This window comes from Nannospalax galili, unplaced genomic scaffold (genome assembly GCF_000622305.1).
Source record: "Nannospalax galili isolate Female #2095 unplaced genomic scaffold, S.galili_v1.0 scaffold386, whole genome shotgun sequence".
NCBI lineage: Eukaryota > Metazoa > Chordata > Mammalia > Rodentia > Spalacidae > Nannospalax > Nannospalax galili.
This window is the reverse complement of record NW_008356676.1, coordinates 2535320-2551765: the sequence shown is the minus strand read 5'-3', so window position 1 is coordinate 2551765 and position 16446 is coordinate 2535320. Positions and strand designations below refer to the sequence as shown.

The following is a 16446-nucleotide window of genomic DNA, read 5'->3' as shown; positions in this document are numbered from 1 at the left end:
CTAAATCTATGACTTTCCTATTTAGCATAAAGTACAGAACATAACTTGGATTTCTGAAGCCCTTGGAGTGCCCCTTCCCATTCACATGTCTCTGTCTTCCCTAAAGTCAACTCTGCTGGAATTATGTGGGTTTCTCCTACCTTGCCATTACGTCACTTTAAAATTTTATCATATGCACCTATCCTTCTGAAGATTATAAACTATGTTTGTCCTATGTTCTGTCTGAAAATTTTAAGGTATAGTCTTTCACATTTAAGTCCTTAACCTATATGGCATTTACATTTGGGAATGGTGTGAGGTAAGGACTTATGTTCACCCTTTTTTCACATGCACAGCTTACTATCTAAATGCCACTTACCTTTGCCTGTTGATCTTCAATGCTACCATAAAACACAGTTCCATATACCATGTGTGTGCATTTGTTTAGAGACACTGTATTCTATTCTGTATATTTTAATACCCTTGTCCAAGACCACATAGCCTTAGTCTTAGTTAACTGCTTTATAAGCAGCCTTGAAAGTTAGTAGATAAAGCATTATTGTTCATTTGTCTTTTGCTCTTGCACTTTCAGAAAGATATATGGGTTTTATTTGTTCTGCATCCTTATCAGCACTTGCTATTGTCAGTACTTTTCTTCAGCTATTCTAATGGGCATGGGGAAGTATCAACTTCTGGCTTCATTTTTTTTCCATTGACGACTAATGATTTTGAAAATCTTTTCATCTGCTGTCCCTATATCCTCTTTGACCAAGTACATTTCATGCCTTTTGCCCATTTTTCCACATTTAGCATTAATTTTATGTATGTATATAATCAAATATATTTAAAACTACAAGTTTGCATCAATATATCCAATTTCAATCCAATATCCGTGGGGTTAATTCTTCACAAGGTTTTCTTCTTTACAATATCAGCAAGTCCCTTCCCCAACATTGAGAAATTTGTTTTCTTTATCCTTAATATATTATTTGTCTTTAATACACTTCATTATTCTCACGATATTTAATTTCATCCTGAAGTGCACTGTATGGGATGAATCTCCCACTTCCACCATATCCTCTAGGCAGATGCCCTGCTTTCCTGGCTTGGGTCCCAGCAGCCCACACTGGGCTACACCCATTCATGACCTCCTTCCCTTACTTGTGGCACCCATAGCCCACAGAATGCTTCCCTTTCTCAAGGGTGCACCAAACTTGATTAGACATCCATCACATGCTGACCCTCAACCACCATGGATGACCTTATCCTGCTTGGGCTTGACCTTTCACATTTCACACTGGCTTACTGTTTGGTAATTTCAAAAACTGGGTTGTTTACTTACTGTTAAATTTTAAGAATCTTATATAGTCTGGACATAAGCCTTTGTTAGAGATATAGCTTGCAAACATTTACAAAAATATTTCATTTAAAATTTTTATTTTATGTGTATGAATGTTTAGCTTGCATCTATGTAAGTGCACCCATGTTGTGCATTGCCCACGGAGGTCAGAAGAGGGCATTGGATCCCTTGGAACTGGAGTTACAGACGGCTGTTAGCTGCCATGTGGATGCTGGGAATCAAACCCAGGTCCTCTGCAGGAGCAGCCAGTGCTCTTAGCTGCTGAGCCCTCTTTCCAGGCCTGCAATATTTTTTCTTAGCCTATAAATTGTCTTGTCATTCTATCTTCTATAGAGCTTAAACCTGAAGTCTTGATGTAGTATAATTTATCAATTTTTTTCTTTACCTATGATGTCTAAGATAGTATTTGGTCAAAGTAGTGGATCTTCTTGGCTTTTGTTTTTTCTTGAGATAAGGTCTTACTACATAGCACAGGCTGGTCTGGAAATCACAATCCTTTTGCCTCAGCATCCCGAGTGCTGGGATCACAGGGTTATACCACCACATCTGGCTTCCTTATCTTGTTTTTTATAATAAAATGAATGCCTTTAATTTTCACTATTGATCATGATATTTCTATTTTAATTAATTAATTAGTTAAATTTTATGTGTATGAGTGTTTTGCCTACATGTATGTAAAGGCACCCATATATGCAATGCCCATGGAGGCCAGAAAAGGGTATAAATGCCCTGGAACTGGAGTTATTGAAGGTTGTTAGCCACCATTTGAGTGCTGGGAACCAAACCTGTATTCTCTGCAAGAGCAACCAGTGCTCTTAACTGCTGAGCTATCTAGATTATGATATTTCTTGCAGATTTTTTTTTTTTTCCTGGCCATCGTGTGTTCGGCCACCAGCGGCCAGCAGGGGCCACTTGCAGGTTTTTTAAAAATAACTATTTGCTATTAGGGTAAGAAAGTTAAATAAGTTTGCAACAATTTATTGCCTTTAATAACTATACAGAAAAGCTAATAAAGGGTAACATCCCTTTCTTGAAAGTTTCATGAAGAAATATAAAGAAATCCACATAGAAGCAAGGAAGGCAGTGTGGTACAGTAAAAGGACATGGGATAAGAGAGCTAATCATACCCAACTCAAGCCTTAGGTCCCTTACTTTCAATATTTGTGGTGGGAGGACACTCCACCCTTACAAAACCTTATAGAATTGTTGTAAAAATGAGCTGCTATGTATGGAAGGACTTAGAACTGCATTATTGTTGTATTAGGCCCAAGATGTATGCCCATTATAAAATGCTGACTCCTCTGATCTTTCATCTAACAAATATTCACTGGATAACTTCTACATGGTGGATACCAAACTAAATGTCAAGGATATGACTTTTAATTTAATAAGATCACTAATCTTACAGGTTATGGAGGATTTCTACAGGAGTAACATAAATAATACTTCATATTGTTTTCACCTTCTTACCTTTTTCATAGTAACATTTATTTCCACACTAATATCTTCAATCAAAAGGAAGTGATAAGATCAATTTTAGATAGTTCTACCTTCACAGGAAAGCTCTGTTTTTTCTACATAAGCAGCAAACATTGCAGAAAGCATATTAAATATATCTCTTTCATTCCATCAAGGCTGCTGTAGACATTATATTGCAATGTCAAATTTCATTTGAATTATATAACATAAAAGCAAATGCCTTTTACTTGAGAATTAGGAAGGCATATGTTAAAGTCCTAAGCCACATATTAGCTACTGGGTTTTGGATTTCAAATGTCTTATATCCTGAAGCACTCTCTATTCATAAGTTACATTAAAGTTGAAACATTTGAGATTGCCGTATTGTCAAGCACAACCCATATTTTTATCTTTAAATGTTTCTATCAGCTCATTGAAAAGCTACAAAGGAAATTATTTAAATTAAATGTTTAATTAAAATGTAGAGTCATAGCTAAGGTTATTAGATTGCAACTTGTCCTGAAATAACCTTTATATTTAATTTCCCAACATTTTCACTGGGGAAAATGATGTCTAGTTTCACCTGAAGTCAATTACAAAAAGCCTCTCCTTTACAGATAACAGTAGATAACAGCAGAAGGTTGGGTTTAAGAGAAAGATAAGTTGAGCCTTTACAAATTATAGACTCATCTATGTGTTGCAACGGTAAGTTAATCAGAGCAGAACTCAATGAAAAATGAATTGGTGCTCGTGATTACTGAAAATTTAATTTGTGTTTACTCTCAAAAATTCTAGAAGACATGTTATTTTGACTAGTCCCAACTTGTTCCTTTTGACAGACCCCATGAGCACACAACACAACAGTGTGATAAAAAGTCACAACCAGTATGTTAAGTACTAACTATCACATGAACTCCCAAATATGGAGAACCATCATTTCCCTTACCAAATTACATCACTTTTTTGGGAGGGGGTTGGTGGTGGTCGTAGTGGTGTTTTTGAGACAGGGTCTCCCTGTAGCCCCAGCTGGTCTAGAACTTGCTATGTAGACCAGGATGGCCTGGATCTCATAGAGATCTGACTGACTGTGCCTCCCCAGTGCTGGGACTAAAGTTGTGCACCAGCACACCCAGCCACAATCTACTTTAAATGCTATTTTAGGTAATGAAACTACATAAGCAAAACATATGTTTAGTGACTGATTTCAAATGTAGTCTTGACTGAAAATGTTTACCAGAAAATTACTTTCAGTCATCCTTCAAATGGGTCACAATGAGAAGAAAAATTCATTCAATAAATTTAAGACATTGATATTTACCATGAGATCTGGGAAGCCAACAACTACAGTAGCATAATTGTTTTCATCTGAGAGAATACGGTTAGGAGAAGCAATCTTTTGTCCCACGGCTGCACTTAGATTTTCAGATGATAGTTGATCACTTGAGATTTTATGAGGTATGCTGAACTCCATTTCTGAAAAATGTCAGATAAACATTAGACACGATACACTCGTAATATGCTCCAGGAGTTATTACTACTATTATTATTTTTGCAAGAGTTCATTCTCAACAACTCAAACAACAAAGAACAAGATTAAAAAAGACAAAATACTTTAAATTATATTCATCAGTTTTTGTCTGTGATTCCAAGTATTTATGCAATTTAATATTTGTTAGCAGTAAAGATCATCATTAATGAATACTTCCCTGCAGAAAAGCTGTGACTTTGACCCAAGCCAGTATTGGTAATGGCCCATTTTAGAAGTTTTTTCATTAGTACTAGTCACCTCCCCTAAAATGGTGATGAATGAAGTGGAAATTCTGGTACGACAGTCTGTAGAAAAAAGATGTTATCCTAAACCAAACTTGGAGCCTAACTAAGTAAAAAATATGATTCATCAGTTTAAAATTTTCATATAGCGCTTCAAAGAGTGGCCTACTGATGGATATGAAGGTGGAAGACTTTTACTCCTACTTCTAGTGCAGTGACTAAACTTTTACTTTCAGTGTCTGGAGGGCAGTATGTGTACAGAGGTACGCCCACACAGACGTAATCACAGAGAATACGGTATTTACCTTGTGTAACTCCAAATCCTGTGCTAGGCAGCTCCTCTTTCAACATATATAGCTGGCAAGTCCCAGGGTCTTCAGAGTCAACGTGTGTAGGCTTAGTTAAGAGATATTTCCTATAAGCAAACATGAAATCTAATTTAAGTTCTCTTTTTTTTCTAATAATCATTAGGACAGACCAAGAAAAATTAGAATTTGTTTTTTTCTCCCACAGCCTTTTCAAAGACAGTCTGAGATAATCTGAAGTTTAACCATTTCTTTCAACACTAAGGAGTACAATCCAATGAAAATATAGTAAATACAAACCCGAGCAATTCACATTTCCTGACGGGAAAAGGCAGGAAAAACAAACCCAACCCAATTGGGGCATGATTATTTTCAGGGAGTCCCCTCTCTTTTTTGTATGTGTATGTGTGTGTCTGTGTTTCCTTTTTCTTTTTTGAGACAGGGCATGAGTATGTAGCTCAGGCTGGCTATGAATTCATGAACCTCTGTCTCCATCTCCTGAGTGCTGGGATTCTAGGTATATACTAGCAAGCCCAGCAATGGAGTCCTCTCTTTTTAAAAAGTCACATTTTAATTTACTTGTGGGTACATGCCATGATACACATGTGGAAGTCAGAGAACAGCTTGTGGGAGTCTTTTCTTCTACCATATGGGTCCCAGGGACTGAATTCAGTTTGTTAGATATGGCGGCAGGTGCCTCTACCTGCTAAGCCTTCTCACTGGCCCATGAAGCCTCCTCTTGATGTGAGTCTTTGATCAGGCAGTAAGTGGGAATATGACCTCTGATTTATGAGCAGCTAAGGAACAGATCTCCTGAGTTGTTTGTTTTTAAGATTTCTAAAAGGTAGATGTATCAATAGCAAGATACTGTTTTCGGTTAGCTGCTTCTGCTTGTCAGAGTCTGCATTTAGCTAGTAGTACATGAGGTAGAGGGACTTGAAATTTATCCTGCATTCTTTACAAGTCAAATGCTACACACTGTCTTTCATCAGGAAATGTATAGCCCAATCAAGGGATGTAACACTAACATAAACAGAATCATAACCAAGTAAGGGTGCATAAGATGAAAATGGGAAATGTCTAAGGTTTGGAGTCTGTGAAGTTACAAAAAGGCAACAGCTCCAAGATGGCGACTGTGCCTCTTAGAAGACAAAAATTCAAGATCTGCTTTGAAGTATCTCCGATTTGACTGAGCACACAGTAAATTCTTAACATGCCATAGGAAAATCCCAAATACATGTGCATCATATGTTAAAATCATTATTTTTTACTGTTAGTTTCCATGTCATACTCTGAGAAAAGACATTTAATATACTTTAGCTTTTCCTTCCTCTCTGTTCTTCTAAATCTCACCTATAGAGATGCTGAAAAATACAGCAATTGTTAAGACAAGAGACCAATGAGGGTGAGCTAAGCACACCACACAATATTACACATGACAGGGTCACCCACTGATTTGTTGTGTTCTCCACCAGAAGCCACTTGTCTTCAGCTACAAGGAAAACTGTCCTGAGGTTGATGGGAAGTGAGATGGTGTGAGTCTGTCCTTCTAAGACATCCAGTACAGTCAAGCTATTCCTGAAAAAGGAGAAGAAAACTCTAAACTATGGCATAGTCATTTCATGACATAGTATGCAATCTTAAAAAAAGTGTTTTTCAGACTGAGCAACAACATAATAGACAAAATCTCAGCTATGTTAGGGAGATTGCCATATTATCAGTGGCTATTATAAAATTATATCACTATCTTATGATTATTTTGTGATGTTCTATGATGTGGGAAGTGTTATTTTTATATTAAAGCATTTATAATTTTGCTTATTAGTGTTATACCAACCAAGTATAATTACAACAGGAAACAATATAAACAAAATAAGAATCCCAGTTTAAAATCTTCTACGATGAAGAACTTACCCTTTTTCTTTGTAGAATACTAGCCAGTTTTTGTGTGAAAATTCTTTACACATTTTATAAGTTTCCTAAAGACAAAACAAAATATCCACATTAAATGTCTCTTTATCTGCTTCCCCCAAATAAAATTCTTCAATGTATAAAACATTCAGCTCTGAGGGAAGCTGTTTATCCATGCCAAGAGTCTTAGGGCATCATAGATTAAACTATATTTCAAAATTTACCATGTATTATGTATTAAAGCTCTTTAGTCATTTTTGTTTTATTGTTCTGCAATACTGAGGATTGAACCCTGGGCCACTGGCATTGTAGGCAAGCTACATCCCATCCCCTAAAGTCTAAAAAAAATTTGCAATACTGAGGATTGAACCCTGGGCCACTGGCATTGTAGGCAAGCTACATCCCATCCCCTAAAGTCTCTTCAGAAAAAAAAAATTATATATATATATGTATATATGTGCCAAATACTATCTAGAAATAAAGGTGTTGGGGGCTATATGGTTGGCTCAGTGATTAATTGTGGAAATTATATCCTAATATAAACTTACAGGAAATATTTTATTTTTTACCTCTCAATTCAATTATGGCACTTAAAAAAAATCTTTCTTCAGTCTTTTAACACATAAGTATGCTGACTTGCACAGCGTTGGATAAGGTTTATAACTAAATGGTGGGAAAAATTTCCTAAAAATTTATCTAGGGGGGCAAATCAGTTGTTATACTTATGGTTTTAACATAAAAATCCAAAATATAACTTCATAATTGGGAAGCAGGTGACACTGACTGAATGATTAGGAGTTTGGCATGAACATCATCCTCAGTTCCTGATGTTCTTTCCTTTGAGTTCAGTCCTGGCAATCTTCATGCTAGCATGATGGATACAAAAAGAACCACCTCAAGTTTAACTGTGCATCTCTGCATCTATAGTCTTAACATGCTGAAATCTAAAACACTTACCAATTTTCCTTGTAACTTTTTGGTTTTTCTTTTTCCTTTTCTTTTTTTGGTATTAGAAGGGATGGGCAGTATACTGGATAGCTTTAGTGTCAACTTGACACACCTGGGTTGAAGGAGCCTCAATTGGGAAATTTCCTCTATTGGATTGGCCTGTGGCCATGTCTGAGGAGCATCTTCTTGATGAGTGATGTGGAGGGCCCAGCCCACTGTGGGTGGTGCCACCCCTGGGCAGGTGGGCCTGTGTTGCATAAGAAAGCAGGCTGAGAAGGGGCCAGGGAAGCAAGGCAGTAAGCAGCGTTCCTCCATGGCCTGTGCTCCAGTTCCTGCCCTGAGTTCCTACCTTGGGCTCCCTGATGAACTGTGACCTGGAAGATGTAAGATAAGTAAACCTTTCCCTCCCCAAGTTGGTAGTGGTCAGTGTTTTGTCACAGCAAAGAAGAAATAAACTAAGACAGGCAGGTATGCATCTTTGTGGTTAGAAGTGAAAATCCTTAGCAATTGCCCAGGCAGATTCAGTATTCCTTACACCTTCCTCTTTGTTCCACCAGGAAGACTTCATAGATGTTACCTCTTCTAAAGGAAGGACGAGACGATGGATGGTGCGGCCACTGGTATCTAACAAGAGGGTGACATTATTCTGGAAATAAAGAACACAGTGTGAGGTTCAAGTTATTATTTTTCTTTTCTTTCTAAAAAGCAGCCATGTGTAGGTAACCTGAGTGTGAAGGTTACTGTGTAAACCAAAGGAAGACAATGATATTGAAATATATCATGAGGACACTCATTGATCTTAATTAAGTTTGGGTTGTTTTTATGAAGACATTTCTTTTTTTTTAATTTTTATTTTTAAAAATTTATTTTTTATTTTATGTGTATGAGTGTTATGCCTGCATGTAGGTAAGTGCACCTGTGTTGTGCAATGCCCACGGAGGACAGAAGAAGCTGTAGGATCCCCTGGAATTGGAGTTACGGACAGCTGTTAGCTGCCATGTGGGTGCTGGAATTCAAACCCGGGTCTTCTGCAAAAACAGTCAGTGTTCTTAACCGCTGAGTCATCTCTCCAGCCCCATGAAGACATTTCTAACTAGGTAATTATATAGCCTCTCTGAAGATTTTTATCTTAATTTCTTTCTAAATATAAGGTGACTGACCATGATTCTGTTTATCATATAGTAAGGAAAATGACAGGATCATACTTAGAGACTTCTCTTGTTCATGGCACATCAGTAAATCTCATTGTTCTCATAGATCCAGATTCAAAATATGTACATAATAGGAAGATGAGTTAACAAAGGTTGAAAGACTGTAAAAACTTAGCTCATAATGAGTGCTTATCATCTTGAAATTTACTGAGCTTGAAGTGAGGCCGGCTAGAAAGCCAGAGAAAATCATGTGGGCATGGGAAGAAAAAGAAGTGCCTCACCTCACTCCAGGGTCTGGCTGAGGCCTCCTACCAGATGAGGGCTAAAAATTCCATTACAACATTGGCCAGTGGGATGTCACTGCAGGTAAAGATACTTGTGGCTGGTCTAGAACCCACACAGTGAAAGGAGAAAACCTGTACTTTAACTTCCACATGCGCAAGAATGCATGTGTGCACAAGCACATGTGTGTGTGCACACACCCCAATGTTAACAAATTAAATAACTCTAGCAGAATTCACATTTCTTCTGTATAGAAATATTTTAAAATAAGAATGCTAAAGTAACCAGGCTTTAGGCCTGAGCATGTGCAACCCCACTCCTCTCCAGGATATTTTCTAGGGCTCACAAAAGGAGACTATTAACTTTTGTCTACAGTGAAGACATCCTAACTTCTGCAATCTAGAGTTTTACCTTATTGATTATAATCCTACCAGGCACACCTCAGGAACCATCCTGAAATCTCATTTAGATTCCCTAGCAACGCTTTAGAGATGGCAACTTCAGAAATCAACCCAATCCTATAAAGTCTACTGTAGATGACAAAACCGGGCTCTCCTTTGAGAGCCCACACCTAAGCCCTCAGTGTCTTACTCTTCCTGAGCTTCTCTCTTTCTCTTAAATCTCCTGTTAATGAAATCTGTAAAAATGTCTTAATAATATCCAACTCTGCTTCAGCCAGGCTTGTCCTGAAATTCTTTTCTGGGGTGAAGCCAAGAATGTGGCTTTACTGAGTAGAGTTCTCTGACAAGAACTCAGGCTGTGGGAGTGGCAGCGTGGAGCAGTGTCTCCAGCCTTGCTGCCTACAGAATTCCCATTATTGGTGTTGCAATGACACACAAATAAGAGGTTTCTTCAGTATTGTTAAACAGAGCTGTGCAATAAAGTAATATTCTCTTCATAATTGTTTTTTTTTCAAGAAATAAACCTTAAATATTGAAATGATAAACTATGATACATGAAATAAGAGCTTAAAATTGAGAAAGCCAGAAAAGATGAAATATTTTAAAGGAATGCAAAGAAGCTAGCTTTTCTAGTTAAAATGTAAAAGCAAGCCTTTGAAGATTTGACGAGAAACGATGTCTGCAAGCTGCTTGTCAGGCTGCACAGTTACACAACAGTCCAGTCTTTCCTGTTTTTGTTTTGTTTTAGTTTGGGTTCCTCCAGTTATTCTAACTTTTAGAAGTTTTTTTGGAGGAAAAAAAATCACAAAGCACCCAAAGACAACACACACTTTGCAAAATGTAGAAAACAACAAAATATGGGATATTTGCACAATCATTCCATAATAAAAATTAGGCAATATATATTTAAAGCACAAAGGAGAATGGAAACACGGATTATCATGGCTCTTGTCCTCTATGATGTAATCTAGTCAGAGAAATAAAAAGAAATGTAAAAATGCATTTTACAAGATAATTAAAGTGTTCAAGAATTTAAACAATAATTCTATCACAGAGTTTACTACACTCCAAATATTCTGATTCTTAACTATATTAAATGTTTTAGTAAATATGTTGACAAAACTTTAATTTTTACATAAATAATACCCTAAAATGGCATCATTCTGTATAACATGGTATTTCTTCATTAATAATATATATTAGGGGCTAGGGAGATGACTCAGCATTTAAAAGCACTTATTGCTTTTTCAGCGGACCCAGGTTTGATTCCCAGTACCCACATGGGAGCTCACAACCACCTGTAACTCCAGTTCCAGGGGCTCCAACACCCCCTTCTGGCCTCTGTGGGCACTGCACACACACATAAAAGCATGCAGGCAAAATACTCATACACATAAAATTAAAAATGAGGGGGCTGGAGAGATGGCTCAGAGGTTAAGAACACTGGTTGTTCTTGCAGAAGACCCTGGTTCAAATCCCAGAAACCACATGGCAGCTAACAACTATCTGTAACTCCAGTCCCAGGGGATCCAACAGTCTCTTCTGTCCTCCACAGGCATTGCATGACACGGGTGCACTTACCTACATGCAGGCAATACACACATACACATAAAAATAACAAAATATTTTTTAAAATGAAAAAGAATGTATGTTAGATGTGTTTTTAGACTAATATCTAATCCAAGAAGTATTATTTAATGGCTGGACATGGTGGTGCACGCCTTTGATCCTAGCACTCAGGAGACAAAAGCTGATGGATCTCTCTGAGATTGAGACCAGCCTGGTCTTCATAGTGAATTCCAGGCCAGCTGGGGCTACAGTGAGACCCTGTGTAAAACAGCAGCAGCAGCAGCAGCAGCAACAACAACAACAAAAACTCAAAACAAAAGAAGTATTATTTGCTGATATTTGAAAGTTTTAACACTGGTAGGGATAGCAAGGAGCTTTTCTTTGGATTTCTTTTGGATTCCCAGCATCCATGTAAAAGCTATAAAAACCAGGCAGGCATGGTGGTTGCCTGTAATCCTAGCACTTGGGTGGCAAAGACAGGATTCTTGGGCAAGCGGCTAGTGAGATCAGCTGGACTGGTGAGTTCTGGGCTCATGAGAAAGAGCCTGCTTCAAATTATATAAGGTGGAGAGGGATCGAGGAAGACATCTGATATTAATGTACACCCTCCATACACACACAATCACACAACAAATAATAATTAAAAAGGCAAACATAAAATGAAGTAAAAAGAATTTAAAGTCTCCATTTTAGACTAAATTATTTTTTAGTAATTTTTAATTGAGAAAAACTTTCTTGCATGATAAATATGTACAACTTTTCCATAAATTCTTAGCTTTTAAGCAATCTGGGATTAAAGAAAGTCCTAAAAATAGCTAAGCTGAAGAATAAGCAGATGATTAAGAAATGAATTATTAAATGGAGAAATCTGTACAATTTCTATTTGTCTTCCTTTGTAGAAAACTTGTGTGCTCATAGCTAGGCATAGGTGAACTGAAAACCTTGTCTCTTCTAGGTGACAGAAAATCCTGCATTTCCTTGCACACACAGACACACAGACACAGACACACACAGACACACAGACACATACAGACACACACACACACATCCTAAATGCACTGCTGCACTTAGAGTTAGTTTCTATACAGTTGGAAGCATGAAGGAGTTCTAGGGCTCCATCCTTTTACATGTTAATAGTTTCCTTCTGTAAACGACTAATGATATATTCTGCCCGAGTTTAAAAATAGAATTTCACATCACACATGAGTACATGAAACTGAGGTTTTGGCACTGCTTTAAGGGGGCAGGGAGGAGAGGCAAGTGAACAATTTTATTATGTTTGTATTTGACTGGGAGAAAAGTAACCCCTGGATGACCTTCATATCCCAAGTCTGAAATTCTAAACGCCAAGCAGATGTAATAAACAATCCCATGGGAGTGGGGGGAGGGTCTTTATTTTTAGTTTTCCTGTCCTCAGTTAAGATTTTATTTTAGCAAGGAATTTTTGAACAACTTTTTGAACTAACCAAGAGGATGCATCCATAGCAAAACTTAATTTTAAAAAGATAAGGGACAGATTATTCATGGCAGTACGCTCTACATTTCAACTTCATTTTCAGTTCTGTTAGCGTGAGGAAGAAGGACCCGAGGCTGATCCACATTTTTCACTCCACTAGGACAATTCATCAGTTGTTAGATTTCACAGCTTTGTGCTGCTCCTAAGGTATCAATAGGTCTAACATCCTGACTGGGCCATCTCATAAAACAGTCAGCCACAATAATCTCCTTGGGGATGAAGAAAGATGGGTTGTTTGGAGGACAGCTAGAATGAAGTAAACAGACAATTGCTTATGTCTGCTCAGAACATGGAAGCAGCTTTCTGAAAAACCGTTGGAACTGTGGGGAGTCAGAGTCAGGCAGCATCTGAGGACACCATGAAGCCAGGAGTTGGCCGTGGAAGTCAAGCACACAGTTCCTCAATGAAAACCATATTTCCTTTGATGAACATCATCACTGAGCAGAGCATCAGTCCACAATATTGCCAAATAATTAGATTTTTGAGAAAATAAAACACTTGCTGAAAATGTGTATGTGTAAATTTATGTTAATTTGACAGCTGAAAATCTGGTGGAACCTTTTGAATAAATACTTCAAATATTGATTTTTGTCAAATTTGATTAGCTTACTAAATTAAAATCCATCCTGATATGTGCATTCTATGACAAATTTTTTCTGGCTACGGACTCAAGAAAATGGCACTGATATTTTATAAGAAGTCTATAAAGTAAGAACTTCATTCTGATGGAGAAAATTGATATCTGGTTTTGGATGAACTCTGCCTCTAGCAGAAAGTGAAAGTGGAAAAAAAATCACAAAAAACTTAACAAAAGGATTTATAATTATTTAGGTAAGAACTGGTTAAAATTGATTTATTTCCCTAGTGAACTATAGGCATATTATTTAATGTTCCTCTTGATTAGATATGTTATAAAAGTATTGTTTCTTTGTGTGTTTGTGTGTTGCATGTGTAAGTGTTCATGTGTACATGCCTGTGTGCGCACATGTGTGAGGAGCCCAGGTTGCTGCTGGGCTGCTGAGTGTCTTCTATCACTCTCCACCTTATTTTTTGAGAATGGGTCTCTCACCAAACCTGGAGCTCATCAATTGACTCAGCAACACTGACTGGCTGGCCAGCAAGCCCCAGGGATCCTCCTGTCCATTTCATTAGTGGTGGGATTATAGGCCTGCATACTTATACTTGGCTTTTATGTGGGTTCTAGGGAGCCTGAATTCAGGTTCTCATACTGGTGCAATAAACACTTTACTGACTGAACCATCAACCCAGTCCCCAAAGTATTGTTTCTTTGTAGCATACTGTTCTTCAAACAGTTAATGGCATTGCATCTAATACTTTCCTTTTATAAATTAAAAAAATTTTTACACAGATTTATTTTTATCTCTCTTTGTATGTGTGAATATATGCTATGTGTATAGTTCCTCAGGAGGCCAGAAGATGGCGCCGGATCCTCTGGAGCTGTAGTTACAGGCAGTTGTGAGCTGCCCTATGTGGGTTCTAAGAATCACACTCACGTCCACTGGAAGAGCAGTAAGTGCATGTATCTGCTGAGCCATCTTCCCAGCCCTGAATTATTTTTAGAGTTACAATGATTTATTTAGAGAAATAGATCTATGCATGTATGTGGAACTCAAACTTGTATTATGAATCCCCGAAATCAAACTCAGGCCATAAGTCTTGGCAGGAAGTCCCTTTATCCGCTGAGCCATCCATCCATGTTATGAATTATTTAAAAATTTCAACCTATAATACTCTTTTCTTCACATATTAGCAGTGAGGGATAGGGTAGAGTGCTTGCTTAGCACACTCAAGGCACCAGTGCCATAAGAAAACTAATGCAGTGAGTGAATAGGAAAGGTTTAATTCTGCTAGGTTGATCCAATCTGGTTGGATCTCAGTCTTATAATGTATTTACTGGGAAGTTTAAACTCTCTAAGCCTGGTTTTCTTAAACATAAATATGACTAATTCACTGGGCAGCTGGAAGAACCATGTGATACAGATGCATCTCTCACTTGACACAAGGTCGTGATTTAACTATGGCTCTCCTCCTGGAGATGAAGAGCACCGGCAGGAGGCCCCGCTGCCTTCTGTCCCCCTACATCACCAGCCCTCTGCCTCACTTCTTGCTGTTGATTCTTCTTCAACTTCCTATTTTAGTATTTTGACTCCCCAGGGCTCAGGGCTTAGACTTCTCTCCATATACGTTTAGTACTTTAGTGGCCTCTTTCAGTCTCATAATTTTATTTTAGTTTTAATTAATTAATTAAGTCTTTTTGAGACAGGGTCTCCCTGTAGCTTGAGCTGTCCTGGAACTCACTATGTAGACCAGGCTGGCCTTGAACTCACAGAGATCCTCCTGCCTCTGCCTCCCAAGTGCTAGGACTACAGGCGTGCATCACCACACCTGGCTATTTATTATTTTTAAATTTTATGTGCATGTAGGTAGGTGCACCTGACTTGTGTAGTGCCTGCGGAGGTCAGGAGAAGGTGTCAGAACTGAGCCCCTGGAACTGAAGTTCCAGATGGTTGTTAGCCCGCCATGTGGGTGCTGGGAATCAAACCTGGGTCCTCTGGAAGAGCAGCCAGTGTTCTTAATTACTGAGCCATCTCTCCAGCCCCAGTCTCATACATTCGTATGCCAATGGCTCCCAAGTTTAGATCTCCTTTTCTTACCACTCCATTGAACTGAACACACAGAGAAACTTAATGGAATATTTTTTGATGTGCCCTTCTAAACTGATTCCTTCTCCACTTTAGTTTATGAGAACTCCATCCATATTGCCCAGTCCCTAAATCTTGACACTGTCCTTAACTCTCTTACCCTATACATCTGCTCTGTTAGGAAATCCTGTTGGCTCTACCTTCAAAATATATCCAGGATTTATCAGCATTTATGACTTCTAACTTCCTTCAAACCACCAGTATCTTTTGCATGGATCACCTTAAAGCATTCCTTTTTAAAAAAAAATTTATTTTATTTTATTTCATTTTATGTGTATGAGTGTATCGCCTGCATGTGTGTAAGCGCAGTGCTCACAGAGGTCAGAAGAGGGAGTCAGATCCCCTGGAACTGGAGTTATGGACGGTTGTTAGCCACACATGGGTGATGGTAATTGAACTTAGGTCTCCTGTAAGAACTTCAGGTGCTCTTAACCAGTGAGCCATCTCTCCAACCTCCACTTTAAAATACTCTTAATTAGTTTCTCTCATTCTACCTTAGCACACAGAGCTTATTTAACATAGAACAACCAGATAAAGCCTTTTAAAATTTGACAGATCATGCTCCCCGCTTTCACTCTTGGTCAGAGCCCAGAACGTTTGATGGCCTACAATGCTCTGAAGAATGATGGCCTACGACACTCTGAAGAATGATGGCCTACGACACTCTGAAGGATGATGGCCTACGACACTCTGAACAATGATGGCCTACGATGCTCTGAAGAATGATGGCCTACGACACTCTGAAGGATGATGGCCTACGACACTCTGAACAATGATGGCCTACGATGCTCTGAAGGATGATGGCCTACGACACTCTGAAGGATGATGGCCTACGACACTCTGAACAACCTGCCTTATCTTTACAGCAGCTTACTGAGCAATCTTTTGACTTCATCTCCTTATTCTCAAACCCCTGTGTAATCTTCAAAAAGGAAGAGGCCATGTTCTAGCCTCTACCTCAGAACTTAGAATGCCCTTTGCCCAGAACTCTTGTCTTCCAGGTTTCACTCAGGCAATACTATCTGCCTTCTTTGAAATTGCATTCTCATTCTCTCACTTCCCACCTTCAACCC

General features: G+C 38.3%; 1 protein-coding gene across 2 annotated transcripts in view; it reads right to left on the bottom strand.

Moving 5' to 3' along the window:
- Vwa8 (von Willebrand factor A domain containing 8) overlaps nt 1–16446 on the bottom strand; it is a 438392-nt gene that overhangs the window by 123839 nt on the left and 298107 nt on the right. Inside the window, exons 30-34 of one of the 2 annotated variants that reach the window (XM_008854688.3) lie at nt 8267–8377; nt 6787–6851; nt 6325–6450; nt 4873–4982; nt 4116–4270 (exon numbers count right to left, since the gene is read on the bottom strand). In XM_008854688.3, the coding sequence (XP_008852910.1) occupies nt 4116–4270; nt 4873–4982; nt 6325–6450; nt 6787–6851; nt 8267–8377 (567 nt within the window). The remainder of the gene's footprint in view (nt 1–4115; nt 4271–4872; nt 4983–6324; nt 6451–6786; nt 6852–8266; nt 8378–16446) is intronic. The other variant, XM_017794762.2, reaches the window with a different exon arrangement.